At 38.6% G+C, this 20,666-nt stretch overlaps 1 protein-coding gene across 1 annotated transcript in view; it reads left to right on the top strand.

The window, feature by feature from the left end:
- The window catches only part of STX17 (syntaxin 17), a 29,876-nt gene extending 12,226 nt beyond the window's left edge, over positions 1-17,650 (top strand). The window contains exons 4-9 of the mRNA XM_057423047.1: positions 2,340-2,405; positions 8,887-9,106; positions 13,372-13,490; positions 13,570-13,620; positions 15,621-15,707; positions 16,602-17,650. Of these exons, the coding sequence (XP_057279030.1) occupies positions 2,340-2,405; positions 8,887-9,106; positions 13,372-13,490; positions 13,570-13,620; positions 15,621-15,707; positions 16,602-16,841 (783 nt within the window). The 3' untranslated portion in view covers positions 16,842-17,650. The remainder of the gene's footprint in view (positions 1-2,339; positions 2,406-8,886; positions 9,107-13,371; positions 13,491-13,569; positions 13,621-15,620; positions 15,708-16,601) is intronic.
- The last annotated feature ends 3,016 nt before the right edge of the window (positions 17,651-20,666 follow it).

Genomic DNA, 20,666 nt, shown 5'->3' on the forward strand with positions numbered 1-20,666 from the left:
CTCTCGTTTATGTTATATAAACACCTTATCAAGAGTCTTCAAAAGGCATTGGGTGCTGCAATGAGAAACAGAGACATTATCAGTTATTAACCTGTCTAGTACTTATCCAGTGTGAGACATGATTTTGGGAACTGCTGTTTTGCAGAACCTGGTGGTTACTCTTTGATCCTGCTGGAAATCTTCTACCTAATTAAACAAAGAATGATTAAAGCTGTATCTAGCCAGATAGTGTTGCCATGGTGTCAGGAAAGGGGCGAAATGTGTCCATTTAAGTCAGCCACGTGTTGGACAACTGAAATCTTTATTGGCCCAGCAACTCATTTGCATCAGGCGTTCCTGTTTTGCTGACAGAAAAGGAGATCATTGCAAGGATGGTTTTCTGTGTCTTAAAGAACATGTGGAAAATATTAGCACTCAAGATAAAATGAGTCTTTAGGTTAGTTCTGATCTAACACTTTGTTTAAAGCATTGTCAGAGAAACTCATGCTTAGCCAGAGTTTAATTATGGGCAGTACAGACTGTGGTGTTTCTGTAGTGGTGCTCAGTGACACCAAATACCAAGATGCTTTTACTGAGTAGTTGAATTTTATATTTTGAATGTAAATTTGATGCAATCTAAAAGTATCTGGTTTGGACATATCTTGAGATTTTCAGGTTCTTGGTACCAGTGTGAATTATGCGTTCAGTCAACATCATAAAATTTGCATATCAGAAAAATCTGTAAGTAATTGTAAATATAGTTCTTAAAGTGTCAACAGTGCTTCCTCTAGATCACTTTTATGAAAGCAAGAAATGGTAACAACAGCTAATATAGATTTGTCTTTGTGAATTCAGAATGCTGTTAAAAATTGCTGCATCTCTAGACAGTGTAAATCCTGGCAGGTTTGATATTTGAATTATTAATTCAAAGAAATATTAGAAGCAAGTAACTATGAATAAAACCTGTAAATAAACAATTGGTAACTATACCAGAAAGTATTCAGCAGTATTGAAGACTTCAGAATTTCTCTGTGTTGATAAAAAATAGAAGACGCAAACATTTCTGAGAAGCAATACATTTGAGTATAAAATAGTACCTAAATGTCTGATTTTTACAAGTCCACACTCAGTGTAATCTTCTTAAAGTTTTAAAGCTTCTATTGCTTTTTTTCTTTTTTTAAAATAATTTTCTGTCTTGAAGAACTATAAATATTCCAAAATTTACTGTATTGGTAGGTTTATGAGACAGTAAGAATAGAAATATGGCAATGGGAATTTGAAATCTGTCTCTAGATAATTTTAGATTATCAGAACACTAGCAGTGGTTTAGTTGAAATGCTTCCATGATAATTTGTATTTTGTATCTTTTACATGCATTTTAGCTACACAAATGTCTTACAGTACTGAGCTGTCAGCATCAGTGCCTTAAATGGTGTTCTCTAAAATACTTTTTGTAAAATTAACTTTCAGCCATGTAAACCAAACATCCCAGAGGTAAAAGGATAATTTTGTAAAATCTCATCCTGTTTATTTTACAGGCTACTTTTAAGCAAAAAACACTAATTATGTCAAATTGCTTAGAGCAGCAACATTATTTACTTATGATGAAGCCAATATCTCTAACCTCATTTCATGAATATTGATTTAAACCTTTGGTTCCAGAGATAGTCCAAACAATTAATCTACTAAATCACTGTTTGAAGAAACTATAAAATCAATATATAATGAAATTTGACCTTGAGTACACCTGTTCAGAGAAAGTGGCTACCATAAATCCATTGTCATTGCTTCTCAACTATTTGAGTGTCCAACTTTTGTACAACATTTTCTGAAGACTTAAAAATTACATTCTTAAAATAATCATTTCTCTATACTTGGTTTGTTGGGTTTTTTTTCTTTCCATGTTTCCCCCAGAGGTTTTTTTGTTTTCTAAAGCACATTCCATGGATTGAATGGCCTTTCACTCCCAAAGAGGGAATAAGATGTATGCTTATCCAAAAGAGCTACAACTTTGTTAGCTTCTGTTAGGTGAAAGCAATTGCCATCATACTACAGGAAGGAAGGGTTTTGGCACGCTGCCCTAAACTTCTTTGGTGATATACAGCAATCCTTAAAAAGCAGTACTGTAAGACATGGCATCCTTATCTCTGTTGCTTTCAGTTTTAACTTCATTTCCTGTGATTACACCATGGGGGTACATTGCCATTTACCTCTCTGATTTTGCAGTGGAAATGCCTATGATTCAGCTTCTTTAATGTCAATCTTGGAAAATTAAAGTGATTATTTATTAAAGGTACCTTTTTCCTGCATAGCCGGTTGGTAAAAATAACTATTATATGGAGTGTTTTCCTTTATTTTAGTATCAGAGATGCAGGCTCTGGGACAGATTGCACGAAGAACACATTAACGCAGGACGAACAGTTCAGGTAAGGGTATTAAAATTACTTGTGAGATTAATGGAATTAAATCACATAGATGGTACTGGTTGCCTCAGGGATGGATCTTCACAGAGACATATATTTGACAGCTAGATTTGACAAGTACAAGGTGTTGCTTTAGTTCACGTAAAAGGTAGGGATTTCCTCATTGTGTCCTTTCAGGCAAATACATTCAGAAATGTTTCAGGATTCTTGAATAAACAAAAGTTTGGAGACTGGTCTTTTGAAACTGTCCTCTTACATTATTAAATTAGAAGACAGGAACTGCAATAAGGAATGATGTTAATTCTAAAGCATAGTTTTAGACCAACCACATAACATCTGGGCTACTGCTTTCGTGTGCAAATATCTTAGATGCACAAGGAGGAAATACCAGATGCATTCGTCAACATGGCATCATCCCAGTGACTTCATGCATAGTCACCCATAACAGAACATACTGGGAATCTTACATCCTTTTCTGGAAAAAATGCAGGTGTTGATGAAAACAGTGCAAAAGCTAATGTCAGACATCAACTTTCACACTGCTGAATGGCACACAGCTGAAGAAAATTATCAGTAGAAAACCCCGCAGAGACCACATCTGCACTGTAATGTTTACTGGTGCAGATATAGCATCTGTGATTATGTAGCAGATATAGCAAGACAGGTTATAACATGTGGTACTGGCAAAGTCTGCGGACAGCAGGAGAGGCATTTTTTGTTGTTTTCATAGATGTTGTTCGGAGGAGGGACATGACTTTGTCATTAGAACAAACCTTTAGTGACTGCATCTGTATTTCATAATTCTGATACTGTAAGTTCCTGTGTTTTTTGCAATGCCTTACTAACTCCTGTGGGAAATTAGACCAGACTGAAAATAAAAAAACCCCAACCCAGGCCTCAGAAAGAACTTAATCCTGATTGAGCAAAGATATTAGACAGGGGGCAGAACTGGAGTTTGGTGTCTTTTTTTTAGGAATGGAAGGTGCTAATGAGCTTTTTTAGTGTAGGTGTTAGGAAGTTAAATAAGAAATCCACTTGATATTTCTCTTATTTGGAAGTTTGAATGTTTGGGGGGTTTTATTTTTTCACCAAGTATCGTTGAAGTTTGAATATCATTTTATTCTTAATATAGAAAGAGTCTTCCAAAGGTGGAAGTCCTGCTAAAACAATGGCATTCCAACAGGTGTGGTATTATAAGCATGTGTTTGCTTACAAATGCTTATGTCTGTGCTCTAATCTGTTTTCACATCCGAGTGATGCAAAATGCCTCTCATGGAACTCTTTATTATCAGAATAATTTGTTTGGCAAGAAAATATCTATCACTAATTAGAGAAAAAGTAGTCATGTTGAAGATGATGTTTTAAAATGTTAAGTGCTTTAGTAATAAAACCTCGTATTTGTCTATTTCTATTTGTCTTGAACCTCAAGCCTGCCATTTTCTCTTTCAGCCCAAATAAATTTTCTTACATTTTCTTAATGCTTATTGCTTTTAGATCTGGATACAAGTTATGCCTTAAAGTGGTTCACATTCTGATACTCAGAGATCCGAATAAGAATCTGGGTTCGTGGAAGAAGAGTAGATTAGCTCTTTGTTTTAATTAAATAGTTAGGAGTCTGGAGTACTTGATAATAAATTATATGACATGTAGAATGTGTTTGCTGTAAGCTGTTTAAATGTTTACCAATGGACTTGTGATCTGTTTGTTTGCTAAGAAATCAGATTAATTATTGTGATACCAAATGTTCTCTGCAGCACACACTTTGCTCTCAGAATTAGATGTTGTAAAAATACATTAGGAATCCCTAAGTCAATATTGACCCAAGGCATCCGCCACAGGTTTTAGACAAATATATGCGCAGCCACTCTACATTTAATCCATGTGCACATAATTAGCCCTTTTTCTGAATTTTCAGTTTACCCAGAATAATTACTTCTGTTGTACTTTTGATGATGGTCAAAATGACAGTAGAAGTATAGATGAGCATAAATGTATACCACTTTTTTATAGTGACTGGAGCCACCTTAAAGACTGCTAAAAAGGAAAGAGAAGAAGCCAGGGAAATCTTTGCATAGGGCATGATGAGACCCTTTCAGAAATACTGAGAAAATTGTTCTGTATACCATGTGTTAGTTTTCAGAAATGTGCTCTTGTAGATTCTCATTTTTAGGGATGGTCCATATTTTCCTTAAAATGTTAGGGCCTGAATAAATATGCAATTTTTCTAGGCTTTGCCCACATAGATGCTGACTGTACCATAAAATTAGTTAATTATTGCAAGATTTAAGCACATTTCAATGAAATGGCAGGATTTTGTTGTAACACCTAAGGTCTGCCCTGATCATAGTCACAGTGAGAGGAAGAAAAATGCTGCAGTTACTACAGAGGATGTGGGGCATTGAACAAAAAAAAAGGAATAGTGTATGGATGAATGATTTTGCTTTAGTCTATGTTCAGGCCACAAAAGTAGACTGCTCTGCAAAACATACCCGGGCAGACAGTGTCTCCGCTCTGTTGCTCCAGCCTGCAAAGTTACTTGAAAAACGGTAATCTATTTTTTATCTTTTTCAGTTTTACAATTTCCATTTCAGCTGAAAATGGTTTACAAGTAGAAGATGGTTTTCAGGCAGCTCTCGTTTGCATAAATCTTCAAAGCTTAGTTGTATGGCTCGTGCCTTCTTTACCATCTTTAAAGTTATGCAGTCTTCAAATTAAGTATCTTTCTGGAATCCTATGCCGATACACCGGGAGAGCAGGGAAGACGAGTTTGTTGCTGCAGGAGATCGTTTATGGTATCAGTGAAGCGTCATGTAAAATCAGCTCACTATTGCACTCACTATGTGGCCATCTGTAGGGTAAACGTATCTTTAAATTCAGGGGTTTGTTTGACCTATGCCAAGAAATTTGTTACATGTATCCTTTATTACATTACTTTGAACAAAGTCTAGAGAAGGTAAATGAAGGCAACATTACATTTGCACGGCTAAGCTACTTCAATGCTTCCTTAAAAATCATATTTATGTTTGAGAGGATTTAAGGTGGTGGGTTTCGTTTACGGCGCTATTTACATCTTAATGTAAAACAATGGAGGGAGAATTGATAGCGATTAACACACAGAAGACAGGAGTTAGAAAGGGACTGATTTGTTGGATTTGACAGATCCTGTGTCATCTATGTATTATTTCAGCATAAAGAGTTCAAAGTGAAAACTATTGGAAAATGGTAATAAACCAAGAAGAAAGAAAAAGAGAATGATAGTGGCAGAGATTGAGTGTGATAATGGCATGATCACCATGATTCAGTTAGCCTTTTAAGACCAGGTTAGATAAACAACTGTCAGAAATAAGATAGAGATGGCAGATTGTGCTTTGAAGGAATGATCTCCCAGGGTTTTTGTCAGCTTTATTTTCCTACAGTTTGTGTGAGAAAGCCTTTTGAAACAAAGACTGTTATGTGGTTTTGGAAGTTAACACATGAAAACTGCAAATATTATGAAGAAAAAATCTATGTCTTTTGGGCTGAATTTGGTGAGTTTGAAACTCAGGAATTCCCCTAACTGAAAACAGAATTTTGTGTTACCTTCCTCTCTAAGTAAGCTTGATTTTAGAAGTGGAAACAGTTGGGAAGAAGGTGATATACTTTTATGCTCTACCCAGAAATTAAACTCTGTCCCATTAAAATGATTGTGAGATGAAGTCACAGTCATTTGCATATCCATAACATTTATCATGTTACACCCTGGTGAGCTCCTGTGATGTGTCTTCCTCACAGCAGGGCTTAGCTTTCTTGCTAGGCTGAATCTGTTTAGCTTCTTTTTCATTGACAGTAAATGGAACAAGAGTATTCTTGCCAAGACCACAAAAGAAGAGGTGGTAAAATTACATTTCGCCAGATAGGCAAATATAGAATCATAGAATAGTTTGGGTTGGAAAGGACCTTTAAAGGTCATCTAGTCCAACCCCCAATATATTATCAGATCTCATCTGATTTCTCCATTGTCTTCCTCACAAATACTTCTCTCTGATCAGCAAGCTAACAATGAACAGTGAAAGTGAGGATCAGATCAAGCCATTCCTAGGGTGAGTAGTTCGTATCTCTTGAAGCTTCTGCTCAGGGTTTTTGCAATCCCCAGCAGCAAGTTGGTGCCTGTGTTGGTCACTGCACAGTAACAGTCTTTGTTATACTCATGCGTTGGGTACACTGATAATTGCTGCAGCTGCAGTGGTGCAGCTCTCTATCAGAGCTGTGTTTTAACTCAATTTCAGCTAGGAGATTTTCCTTTTTTATTTGAAGAAGCTGCTTTGAAGCATTATTAGCTTATCCCAAACTCACTATTGTTACTGTTTCACAACATGGTTTTGTTTGGTTTGTCTTTTTTTTGTTCCCATTATGGCTAAAGACAGGATAATAATAATAATTCTGTTCCCTGAAACAAAACAGCAGGATCAGCTTCATTGAGTCTCCTGCATATAATTCTCACAAAGTAGATAATGAAATGTTGTGTCTAGATAGTCCCGTTTTGTCTTTAAATGAAACTCCAAGATTTTATAAACTGAGAATTTTGGCATGTGGTGGGCTACGGCAGAGATGACATTCTCCTTTTATCAGTACTTTTGGGCAGACCATGGGAGGAAGATACAAGAAGAGCAGAGTACATTAATATGAGAAATGTATGAGGAAAAGTATCGGATACCATGTTTCTAGTCCAGCTCAATATCTAATTTTTTGTATCTCCCTCTTTATTGTTAATCAGTGACTTAAATAGTGCAGCCTAGAATGACGAGTAGTACATAGCGTACAACAGAATATACTCTTAGTAATTTGACAAATGAATTTTACAAATCAGTAGTTCTTTCTTTGATTGCCAAATATGTATCATGCAGTGTTATCTCAATTTGATGTGGAATTAATTTCCCTTTTCTCTGCTTATATTTCTACTATCTTTTTCATACATAAAAAAATACTTCCAGTGTATACAGTTCTTGCTTTTCCAGGTAAGCAATGTTGCCATTCTAAGGCATTACCTGTACCTGGTTTGTATTACTGAAGAAAACCTTTCTGTTTCCAACGACGCACTGATGTCAATCCATTCTCTTGTTCTGTTGTGAGAAGAATACTCAAACCAACTGGTAAACAGTGCAAGAAGTAATATAATTTATAATATCACCTTATAATGTAATGCAATTGATATTGTTTTTATTACCGTCTTTTTTTATAATAAGATGAAATCTCTGTCCTAAAATGCTAAGTGGTATAATTTAAACTATAAATTTCTTTGTTTGTAGAAAAAGAGAAGTTGTGTTCATTTTTAGATTTTTAAAAGCCTAGGCAATAAAAAAGAGACTATTTTTGCTGCAGACAGAAATTTATCTCACAGGAGATGCCTGCACACAGACTCTTCTTGCTAGTCGTAAATAGTTTGTATCTTCTCCAAACTCTTGTGACTAAAGAAATCTTTCTGGTTTATTATATTTGACATTCCAGTCAAATATATTTGATTTTCTTCTGGAAAAAGAATATAAATATTGGGGGAAAGGTAATTTTTATCCCCTGTCCCTGAAGTTGTCTTAGTTGTCTTTATCTATGGATAAATTAGTTTGCCAGAGAGAATAATAGGTAACATCTGTTCCTTGATCTTTGGTTCTAATGCTTCTGGGACAGATAGCTTAGTTTCTCTTACGGGAAGTAGTCCAAAAAGACTCAACAGCATGTCCCAGTGATGCCTCACTGCACTGTTTAGGGGCTGCTGTGTTGAGAGCTGCCTTCCCCATTTATGTTTTGTTATAGATAGCGAACTGAGAGAACTCACAAGCACCAGCAAATACTAAAAATACAACAGTCTTAGTGACCGGTTATGAGGTAATGGCACATCCAAGTGAGAAGTGCTTGAAAGTGCAGATGCCTTCCCTTGCGGACAGTGTTGAGCTCTGGTTGAGGTGACTAAATCACTGTCTCGCCCAGTATCACTGTTGGCTACAGGACTGTCATCTGCCTTAGGAGGAATGAGAAAGAGGAAGATCATTTACTTGGAAGGGATCATCTTTAGGTTGGGCTATCTTAAGTGAGGACAAACTCCCTCCCTGCAGAGCACTGTATCTTTTGTAGAGTGACTGTTTTGCAAGAGCATTAAAAAAAGACCAGGGAATAGCATGGGGACACAAGATAACAGAGCCTGGAAGACCCAGGATGGATTCAAGGAGAGAATTCACTGTTATCGGAGGCATGGGCTTTTACAGCATTTGGGGACATCTTTGACAGGCAAATGAGCTGCAGTCAAACAACGCAGTCTGGAAAAGGGATGTAGAGGAGAGGTTGTTTAAAACCTGGGACTTGAGGGTTGGTTTTTTTTTGTCTTAGTTTATTAAAACTTAGCACTTTAAATGAACATTTAAACATACCGAGTTGGTAGTTGCTTCCTAACCACTGAAAGTGTCTGGTGCTCTTACATAGTAAGCTACAAAATAAGTCTTTAAAATGGTTACAGCAACTCCGCTCCAATATGAGAGAAATGGAGAAACTCTGCTTGCGAGTCCGGAAGGAAGACATCCTGGTGTTGCAGAGAATGATAAATCCCGTTAAAGAGGAAGCTTCGCTTGCCATAAAAGACTTCCTGCAGCTCCATTCTCAATCTGCAGAAGAACTTAAAAGGCAACTCGAAGGACAGGAGGATGCTTCTTTAACCAGATCTGCAACTGTAGGAGGAGGTAGGAGAATTTGATTTCTTTATCTATTATATGTATATTGTTGAATCCAGTCTGCCTTTTATTTGACGAGATATAAATGAAGTAAACAAATGAGATTTCAGTTGAATAATAGTTAATCAAGAAACAGATTGCTTTTCCTACACCTCACTTTTCTCAAGACCTGTGACTGAGTTTTGATAAGTGGAGAATTGCCTTCTATGACAAAGATCCTGTAGCCTTGGATCTTGAAAAAGAAGACTGTTCATAGGTAGCAGATTAGCTGATCACACTTAATCATGTGTGAATAATCATTTAGGCCATTTTCACTGAATTAGTGCTTGCAACATCAAGAAGAAAACAATTTTTATATGACAGACAGTATAATAAGCCACTGCTGAAATATGTGGAAAAGAGGAGCAAGTCTCTCTATAAAGGAGAAGGTCTCTTCCTGTAGCATTTTAACTTGGCAGCTGACAGAAAAGCAGAAAACAGTATAAATCCATTTAAATAAAAGGTCTTGGAAACATGCTATAACATGCTACAGGTCAGCGTGTTTGCTGTTCTTCGGTCCTTTCTGTACAATTGTCTTTCATTCCTTGTTCTACCATTCTGTCTTCAGGGGAAGCCCTTACTATGCTGTGGTACTGGCCAGTGTTCTCTGCTATGAGAAAGTTGATACAGCAGGATTAAATCCTTCCACATAACAGTAGTTAGTTTGATTGCTGCAGTAGCAGCATTGTTTAAATTTGTTTGAAGATTTCATGTGTGTTAACATCAAAATAGTATTTTCAGTCCATGACATTGTAGAAGAACCTGCCATCAAATTTGATTTCATGACCCTTCCTGTTGCTACATAAGGAACTACAAGAACTCTTTCAAAGTGTGATTAGCAAGCTAGTGAGTCTAACAGTCAAACAGGGAGAAAAGTAGATTTGAAAACTGGGCTTGCTTTCAAGAATGTCATGTGCAGTAGCATCAGAAAGACTTAAAAAGTCAAGATACATCAAATAAAGAACCATAGAATGGTTTAGATTGGAAGGGACTTTTGAAGACCATCTAATTTGACAAATCTGTAGATAGCTCATCTGAGAGGAGCTCATTGGTCTCAGTTTTATACTCAAGGTTTTAGATGTTTATGGACTGGAATACCAGGTATTCAGTGACCCCCTTCATCAATACTAGTCACTGCTTTCAGGCTCTTTGTGAGCTCTTCTCTGTTACGATGAGAACTAAATTTAAAATATCTCTTCTTTTTTGGTAACATTCTGCAGTTGTTCTCAGTGCATTCCAGTATCTCATTGGAAAGGCCTTGTCCCAGCTTACTGCTTTTCTCATAGCTACATAGGTGGTAAATGGGAACTAGAGTTTAAATTCAAAGAACAGGCCTGCTTTTTTAATCTGAAACACCATTAACATATGGAGGACATTGAACTTGACAGTACTTCTGAAAGACAAGAAATTGATCAGAAAGATTGGGATGAGAAGAACAGAAAAATATTCCTGGAATGACACACTCCTGTAAGTCTGCTCAAGAATATGGAAATTATTCACCCCATTTAAAGTGGAATACACAGACAGCCAGACAAGTAAATGCAATGAAACAGGTATTTTTTCTTCAAGTTTGCCAGCCCATGAAAGGAGCCCTGTTGAATTGCTAACACAGATGCTATATATTGCCTGTTCTTTTGTGCTTTGAGGCTGCAGTCGTGAAAGCAAATCTTGGCTGCTGATCTTAATCAAAGGAGCTTCAGCATGCCCATTCTTTGTAGCATGTTGCTTCCCACCTGGTAGAGAAGGAAGGAGTTTACAAATTCAAATCGCCCGTTTAGAAGGCATGTCAGTGATATTATGTAGTCCCTTCCCCGCCTCACCACCCGTGGCTGAGGTCCAATAGAATAGGAATTTAATTGCATTTTAAACAAATATTAACAAAAGGTGAGACTCGACTCTTAAAAATCTTTTAAGCAACATATTGAATCTTCCAGAGCTTTAGATTTTTATCTTGAGTGTAATGAGGTGCGAAGCTGCTCTATGAAATCTGCAGAGGTGTTTTGTATTACTGCATTTCTGGGGAGATGCTGTAAATGAAGTGTTGGAGCCACTTCCATTCTCTAGTTCTATTAAAATTGGTTAGACCTGATAAGAGGTGAACTTGTGAATATAAATTTCTTACTCATGCTTTCAGCCCAAGTGTGACTTCACCTTCTCTTACCCTTCCTGTTCTTTACCTTAGTATCTTGAAGCGAGTAAAGAATTTTCTTGAGACTTTTTTCCCCACTAATTTTTAGTTATTAGGAAATGGTAACAGTGTAAACCTACTTAAGAGTTTTCAGTTCTCTTGAATGTGTGTCATGCAAAACTTCAGCATCAGTTATGTACTTCGGAGGATGTGCTTTTCTACAGTAGGTCAACAAAGATTGTTAAGGACAGACCGGAGTAGGGAAGACAATTTGTGAAGAGGCCATTTTGCTTAGTGAGCTTTTTTCCTGCTTTTGTATTTTGAATATTTTAATTTCAAGCAACTTAGCATGCATGCGAGTGATTAGGGAAGAGTGTGTTCTTCTTGGCAGAAGAAACTTGATTTTGAAATAGGATTGTAAGGATTTAAATGGAATAAAATACTCAAACCCCATGTTAAGCGTCAGAACATTTAGCAGAATTGGTTTCTCCAAAAATGGACACATTTGGATCTATGAATGATTCTGCTGAAAAGGGAAAAGCAACATTTTAGGACTGAGTCTATAACATTAATTAATCTGATGGTATAAATCAGAAATATGTTGTGGAAGAACAGGTGATGATTGTAGGAGGTGAAGGGCCTTCCATGTCTGGATTCTTAAAGGAAAAGGGGTAGAAATAATTAGAAAGAAAATCCCAAAATAAAACCCCAAATCACTTACTCCATTGCTGTTACTCTGCTACTCTGCTGACTTAGTAGCTACAGCTGAACATCAGCTTCATTGATGTTAGGCTTGTATTGATCTGAGAGTAGGAAGATTAGGTTCTTAATGTATTTTGAGGTACTGGGATAAAAATGTTCAGAAATGGACAAATGGTTATGAAAATGTGTCATTTTTATTTTATCTTAAATTAATTCCATGAATAAGCATGCATTATTACTGTTTTTTAAATAAATATGATTATTTTTATTTGGTTTCCATTGTACGTATCTGTTGTAACAGTTATAGAATATTATTACAGTACCTTGGCACATTCACTGTTTCTAAGGATTTTAATACAATATTTACACTTTAGTATTGTTAGACATGTCTAACCAGCCTTCCCCAGGCTAAGCTTTCTCTTAATACTGCTCTCCCAGGGAAGGAAACATTGGTGACCTACTAAAGCAGCCATTTTCCTTCAGAAACTGAAGTTGTTTAAATTAACACGTTCTTTGTTAAACACACATACATTCTCCAGTCTGCCTTTCACACTCTCAAGCTATTCCCAAATCCTTGCTATGACAAGCCAAACTTGTTTGTTGTTATTCTTTATTACCACTTAATATCTTGCCTGTAATCACTCACATGTCCATTATATCCATAGTGGCTCGAGATCAGGATCTTTAACTGGAGAAGGTATGTGTGTGACTATTCATTGTATCTGCTCTCCCCCACGACACCTAGCTCTCTCTCTTTTCCTGTTTTTTAACACCATACTTCCTCCTAAAGTCCTCTGCATCCAGTCCAGGTGATTTAGAAAGGAAGATATTTGAGAATACCTCCTTTGTACTGCTGAGCTGCAAGTGTTTGTCATCCTCACAGCACTGTTACCTAGCTGGATCCAGCACTGAATGCTGGGCAGTGTGTTACTTGGTTTTCATTGCTTTGAAAGCTTTTTCCTCCAGCTTCTTTTAGTCCCAAATGGCTGAAAATCAAACTGGTAGGATCCTAATCACAAAATGAGTAACTGTCTGTTCAGTTTTGAAGTTCTTGTGTGTTGTATGTAAATGAAAAGCTTTTTGTCCCAGGCTCAGTTTTCTTATCTTGAGTGAAACAAAATTAACTGACCTTAAATTCAGGACTATAATTTTAATGTTATTCTCAGAACTAATTGTGAAAGTGGGCTGATAGGAATTAATCCATTTCTTCAGCAATAACTTCCTTCTCAGAAAGTGTCTATTGCTGTAAGACTTTTCCCTATATGATCATTTTCAGGGCTGTCACTTGGCTTGAATTAGTTAAGTATCAATTTATTCTTGAGAAACACTAAGAGTGAGAAACTTCGCACATCACCTGCATTCTGATTCAGTGCATTTATTTATAAGCTTCATGTTTCTCATTCAGAAACTTTACATAGCACAGACGTGAAGGACGGCTCCCAGAGTTTAATCCAGATCTACTCCCCCCTTCCTGAAATACCTCAGCGAGAAAATGCAGCTGAGTCCTGGGAAACTTTAGAAGAGGTATGTTGGAACTCCCATACTGCCACGTTGATGCTCTTGGTTTTATTGCAAAATAACATTTGGGTGTTTTTAATTGTAGGGCTTGATTGAGCTTAGCCAGTTGGTGACTGACTTCTCTCTCTTAGTCAACGTAAGTATTAATTTTGCATTCTATCCTAGATGGAGTCTTGTACAAAAGGACTGTCAATGAGTAATCCTAATGGGACTAAAAAAAAGATGAGCAATACTTGTGCCCATAGTCTGAACTCAGACTGAGCTGGTATCACCTGGTCAAAGTGACAGAATAGCAGAATAACTGAAACAGCTGAATTTAATCAGTCAAGTATTCAGGACTACAAAATCCTAGTCACTGTTAAGAACTTAAGGAAAATGCCAGGAGAGGCAGAGCTGTTTTCCCTTCAGTGTGCCAAGATGCCTGCACAAAGGTGCTATCTTTGCTACTTGGGTCCTATGGTAGATACACCTATAGTTTCCATGCTGGTACCTTAGATATTTTCCAGAGTTGTAGGTATTTACATCAATGTTGACATCAAATCGTCTAGCATTAGGGTGAAATGTTTTCTTTTGATTTTCAAGTGCCAACAGAAGAGGAATGTTCAAAAGCATTAGTTTAAGCCCTCAGCTCCTCCTTCCCTATATTAATGACTCACTGCAAAAGTTTTATTTGTGGCTCTCCTGTTGATTCAGGCTCTGTCAAAATAGTTCTATGAGGAGGCAACATTCTTTCATTTCAGCAGTAGTGCTGGTAATTGTGCCTAAGCTGTCGTCACTGGAGCACCTATTGATGTTGTGGCCAGTGCCCTTGGACACAAGCTAAACCTTCCCAGAAGCCCTACAGTGCTGACCGGGAGACTTGTACCCAGGTCCCATTTGTTTTTACCATTTCTAATTGTAATGGTGCTGACAGCCTTCACTGCACAGGGTGGGTGTTTCTCAGGTACTTCTCACTTAATCAGTACTAGAAAATTCTGAAGTTCCCCTCACTTTCATCCTGCCCTTTCTGTGCTCTCACAAAGCTGCCAAAAGGTCTTCATCATCAATACTGCCTTCCCAAAGTTTAGTTCTTCCTGTGCCATGGGGAATTTAAATCCACAATTCTTATCTCCCAGTGGAGTTCTTTAATCTTCTGACAGTTGGGTTAGTTGAGATAAACCGGTTTTTAGCCTTTCTGCTGAGTATGTGCTGCTTCATGTATACAAACACCTCCCACCCCTAAGATTCATTAGGCTGGAGAGGGGCTGCAGAAATTGTTACTCAATAGCCTAAATGTTAGCAGTTATAGCTAAAAAGGGGGACACTTCCTGTTCCCAAGACTTTCTGGATTTTACATCTTACTGTCATTCGATATAATAGCAAGCATCTGATGTGTGTGGATTGGATTGTAGAGGAAGATACCAGTTTCCGTATTGGAAAGTGGGAAAAGAGTTCAGAATGCCTTTTCTTTTAAGCTGAACATTAGCCATCTCCTTATTTTGTGACACAGAACAGCCTGGGTACTGCTGAGATTAAAATAAGAACAAACAAACCCACAAACCCCTTTATCTTCTGCTCCACTGTTCTCTGAGGGGAGACTGCAGGGGAATTTGACTGCATTTGGAGAAAAGGAATGTGTTTTTAAACTCAGTACAGTGCAGAGCAACATCAAGTGTATTTTCAGTACTGTCACTACTCAATTTGTAAAGTTAAGTCAGCATTTTATACTGTCATAATTAAACACATATTTAGATTTCTTTGTGCAGCTCTGTGTGTTGGAGTTGGAACATGAAACTCAGCAGGAAGCAAAAAGGCTACTTGGTTTTATTTTTCCTTCTGGAATGTGAGCTCATCTATTCACAGAAAAGATTTGGAAATCGTATGTTTGGGTTTCTTTTCCCCCTCTAACTGCAGCAACACATTGTATAATACCCACCCCCTATTATTACTTAATTGTTAAGATATTTTTGAAGTAGTTTGTAGTTTCAGCACAGTTCATCAGATGCTATTAATGAACCACCATGAAGGCTGCACGGCTGTGGTGTGTAGCAGATGAAAAGCGGCTGTGGGGCCCTGATTACAGGCATTAAAATGGTGTGTATTGGCTCACTGCTGCTTCTCAGCAGGTTTCCTCACTCATAATTCCTTTGCATCTAGGCTCAGCAGGAGAAGATTGACAGGATTGAAGACCATGTCAACAGTGCTGCTGTGAATGTTGAAGAGGGAACCAAAAACTTGAGGAAGGTAGGGATCTGCTCCTGCTGGTGAATCAATGGTACTCTGCCTCCCAGCAATCCTTGGTATTAACCCAATTGATCTGCCGTCTTGAATGCTGAGGGAGCCAGCAATTAAGGAAATAAGGAAGAAATGACCCACAGGTAGCAGAGAAAAAAATAAATCAATCTCTCTTGTAATTTTCTATCACATCCAGGCTACCAAATACAATTTTCTTTTTTTTTTTTTATGCTGTTCTGATGCTGCTTTGGTTTATCGGCAAAGATGAGCACAGTCAGTGATTGGCTCGTAAGAATCAAACAAGTGTAAAATGACAGGCTGATGATAACATGCAATTTCACTCCCATTCTATGCAGATGTCAGTGATAGTTGCAAATAAGCCACAAACCTAGATTCAGGCATGTTATTGAAAAATCTGATCTTTTGCTCAGCTTCTTGTTTGATTTAATGATGGAGATCAGGAAATAAATCATAAAATACTTTGGGTTGGAAGGGACCTTAAAGATCATCCAGTTCCAACCCCCTGCCATGGGCAGGGACACCTTCCAATAGACCAGGTTGCTCAAAGCCTCGTCCAACCTAGCCTTGAACATTGCCAGGGATGGAGCAGCCACAACTTCTCTGGACAACCTGTTGCAGTATGTGCATCATCAGCCAGATCCATGTAAAAGGGCCCTGTTCACATCTGTGTACATACATGAGACAGCTCAATTTTGACTTGGGTTTAGTACATTGTCATCCATGTGGGACAGTTGGTCACCTCTTTTGAAATACTAATTTGTAAAGTTTATTTATCACTGAGCATTCAAGTCATTGCCAAGAGCAATGAGGGGGAAAAGCACATCACCACAGGCAAGAATTCTAACTCTTTTGTGTTTGTCTCTCTTTTCTCTCCCTTTACAGGCTGCAAAATACAAGCTGGCAGCTCTGCCCGTGGCAGGTGCAGTCATTGGTGGAGTGGTGGGGGGTCCGATTGGTCTCCTTGCAGGGTTCAAAGTGGCAGGAATTGCAGCTGCAGTTGGTGGTGGGATTTTGGGTTTCACAGGTGGAAAATTGATACAGAGAAGAAAACAAAAAATGCTGGAGCAGGTCTCTTCCAGCTGTCCAGAGCTTTCTCACCAAAGTGCCAAAAAATCCAGCTGAAATCCAGATTCATTGCTAGGAACGGAAGTGTGGTAGCCATGCTAATGACAGACTCGCAGCCTTACGCTTTAAATACAAGGCTGAGCAGCGTGAGTTTTGACAACAGTACTGTTACTTTGGGGGGGTGTGTGAAACAGTAACACCAGAATTTCTTTTCAGATGTGGCAACATCAGTCCTTTGAAAAGTACATTGCTAACTCTTCATTATGAAATCCTTAGGTGAGCTCTATGCACAGCTGTAGTGATAGGCAACGGGTGCTTCATGCCAAATTTGCACAGTGTCTTGCAGACAACAAGAGATATCTGGAAAAAACTAATGCTCTCCTGTGAAAGCCACCCAAAAGCTGGAACTTTTACTGCAGTGCTCCAAAGAAAAGGAAATAAGCTCCATCTATCCTTCATGGTCAGAGTACTTTAAATTTACTTTCATGTATCTGGATTCCCAAACTCCTCCTGTGTATACCCACAGGATATGACTGCCTATGCCTTCCAGTAACGCACAGGGATGCGGTAGCTGCCGTAAGAGGGGAAAATGGTGGGTGAGCAATGTGGAAAAAACCTTATGTATATCCCACATCTGCCTCCATCAGCCAAATCGCATCAACATTACAAGCAGCTTTTGTCCTTTTTCAGGTAACTTTTAATTTATAAACTCATCTTGTTTAAAGTGTAGTTAAGAATTAATCAGTCCAAGGAGCAACTGTGCTGGGGAATAATAATTTTCCATGGCTGTTCAACTCCTTGGCTTGTCCTGAGAATACCAGACAGGATGAAGGGCTGAGCTCTGGCATTCTGAGCCTGAAGCTGCACCTTACACAGCACTTACTGCTAGATGTTGCCCTTGCTTCTCATCTCCCATCAGCGACAGTGCTGTGGTGAGAGAACTAAATAGCTTTCCTGCCTGCTGGAGCCAGGCCTGCTCCCTTAGTAGTTTTCATTATCCCTCAAGGGCAGCATTAGCCACCAGGTCACAGCCTGGTGCTGCAGCATCGAGGCCTTTTAAGTGGTGCCAGTGTCAGCTGCCAGCCCCAGGGGATGGCTGTGTAAACCAGAGTAAGTAAACCATCCTTGTGTGGGTCTGAATCACGCCTCTTGTATCCCCTTCAGTTCCAAAACTTGTGCTTCTACCCGCACTGCAGAGTAGCTTCTTGTCCTTTAGGAACATGCTGTGGAGCCTGTGTGGGGTGAGATGGTGATAGCGCTTTTGCTAGGTTTTTATGGCGGGTGCCTGTTGTGCTTACCCTCCTTTTACTGCTTAAGAAGCCTTTTGCTTCCGAACCTTACAATGTTAAATACGGAAGTGTTAACATGGTTTTATTGACACATAATCTACTGTTCAGCACATGGTCCTACCTCTGTCCTTCAGCACAGTTCCCACACTACTGCTGCTACTGTTTGGGGAACAGAAACTGAGGTTGGGAAGCTGCTTTTTAACGATTTTAGTTTGTTCAGGTCATCCCTAATTTTATTAGGTGAACGCTGAAGTCAGTGCTCAGTGATAAGTCTTCCCTGACAGGGAACAAAGTAAGCGTGCTACAGCTATAGTTCCCTTTTGTAACCAGTACTTTGATATCATCATTGGGAATAAATGCCTCCTCATGACAGATGAAGGGGTTTTGAGCCTGGAGACACTGTAAGCAACTGTTAGTTACAGCACAAATATCTTTTTTCTGAATGCTTCTTCCATGTTACTTTTAAAATGTGAATGAAATTGCTGTCAGTCAGAGCACTGTGTCTCTTAAGTGGGTCTGAGGCTCAGGGAAGCAACATGTGCAACACTAGTTTTCACAAGTAATCACAAACACTGTCAGAAGTGCATGTGTTAAAGCCACAGTGCCTACATCTGTAAAATCAGCTGGAGTGGAAAACATGACCTAAGTCAGTCAGCTCATTTGCTCCTGTCAGGCAAAAAGCACTTTTTTCTTTAAATGCATTGACTTTGTATGCAAACACATTTAATGAGCTTGTAACAATTTCATACTAAGGCTGTTCATTCCTTTGGTACGGCATTTCTGCATCTAAAGGAAGAAACTAAGAAGTATTCTTCATCAGAAACTGTGGTTGATTCTTTGTATGATTTTCAAAAGCTTTGTCTGCTTTCCTACTGTACTCTTCAAAGCCTTGTGCAGTGAAATGACAGCAGCCACAGCAGAGACATCATGGACTCTACCTTCTCCCCCCCAACTGGACTAATGCCAAGACAATCTGAATTCATAAACCTGAATTCCTGATGCAGCTTATACAAACTGAGCTTGGTATGCATTCATTGTATGAAACATCCAGCATAAAAACTATTCTTCCTCCTTGCATCTGTAAGGAAGCAACTTCAAAACATTGTGTATACACTTGAGACTCGAGACACTTAAATAAGCTCCGATTTTTAAAATCCTGGTGGGTTATTTACATATGTGAAGAAACATGGGTATCTGAGTAACCAAACTAGCAGCTGAAGTGCTAGGTACATTAGAAGAAATGTAAGATATACATGATTCTTTCAGCCCAAATAAAACTTTCTGCCTATGGGACTGGTTGTAGCATTTACTGAGAACATCGGGGTTTATTTCTTGTAAGCACCTAAAAGATTAATCCTTTACAAATGTTATTAAAATACCTCCATTACTAAGATCTAAGAATCCTAGACTGAGTTACCAAACATGCTTCAGCTATTGAAATACATTGACTGAAATGAACACAAATTCTTAAAATGTCGCATGCATCTGGTAACTCGTGCACATGTGCTAGCTCAGAATTGGACTCCTTAAATTCAACTAAAAATGGGTTTGTTCCACCCACCCGGGGATAAGACATTTTTGACAATTTCCCATGAAAGCCATAACAAGTGTTGAAGGGAATGGCTAGCTCAGCACCAAATGGTTAAAACCTTTGATGCAGCTGATCAGAGCTGAAGGGCTCAATTTAAAACACTTGTTTTTTTTGGCAAACTCTTGGTATCATCAGGTACTCAAAAGCTCAAGCCCTGTTTCAACATCATGTTAGGTAGGCAAGCGGCCCCTAGACTTTAGCTGTTAACCTTCTGCCTGCAAATAGCAAAATCACTTGCCAGTTGTACAACCAGGTCAGTGGTCATCAAGAACCCAGGAGAATCGAGTCCAACTCCCAAGAAATACACAGTGGAAGCACTTGAGTGTGTAACTGTCATAAAACTATTACATCTTATTGTCTAGTGCTGGGATGCCACAGCTCTGGGAACAAGTCTTTACCCAGAAAGGCAAACCTGGATTAAAGAAATGGCAGGGGAAGTCATTCATCTCTTTCACTGTCTAGCTGAAAAGCACCAGCACTGGACTGTTGGGTATATGATGAGCTCATACCTCTCTCCAGAAAGAGAAGTTTAGACTTCTTCCATCAAACAGCATTTATAAATAAGAATCCCAATATAAAACAGGAACCTCAGAGGAGCAAAATGAGTACTTGTAGGTATCATGCAGGAATTAACTAAAATCTCAGGTACCTGAACATACTCCAGTTGTTCTGTAGCACCCCCCGCAGATAGTGGCAGCCTTAAAACCATACCCTGCTCACATCTTTATACGCCAAGTGGAAGGTGGTATATGACTCTGCTGCCAAAACCGTTTGATTTGGCACAAGATGGAGAACGGACCAGGAGAAGAGCTGGCTTTCAAGCACCAAATGTGCACTCTAAAATGCAGATTCACAAAACTAACAAAAAAGTACACCTGGAAACAAAATCTTGGAACACTGTTTTAGCTACCAATTCTGTGCTGCTCAGTTAGCTGTAGCTCAGTGGTGGTTGGTCCTAGCAACTCTCTCCTCAATCACTCCCTAGAAAGCTCATGTTCTGTT

The sequence above is a fragment of the Pezoporus wallicus genome, unplaced genomic scaffold, assembly GCF_028554395.1.
Source record: "Pezoporus wallicus isolate ANWC-B61680 ecotype Strahan unplaced genomic scaffold, APGP_CSIRO_Pwel_v1 contig_749, whole genome shotgun sequence".
In the NCBI taxonomy this organism is placed as follows: Eukaryota; Metazoa; Chordata; class Aves; order Psittaciformes; family Psittacidae; genus Pezoporus; species Pezoporus wallicus.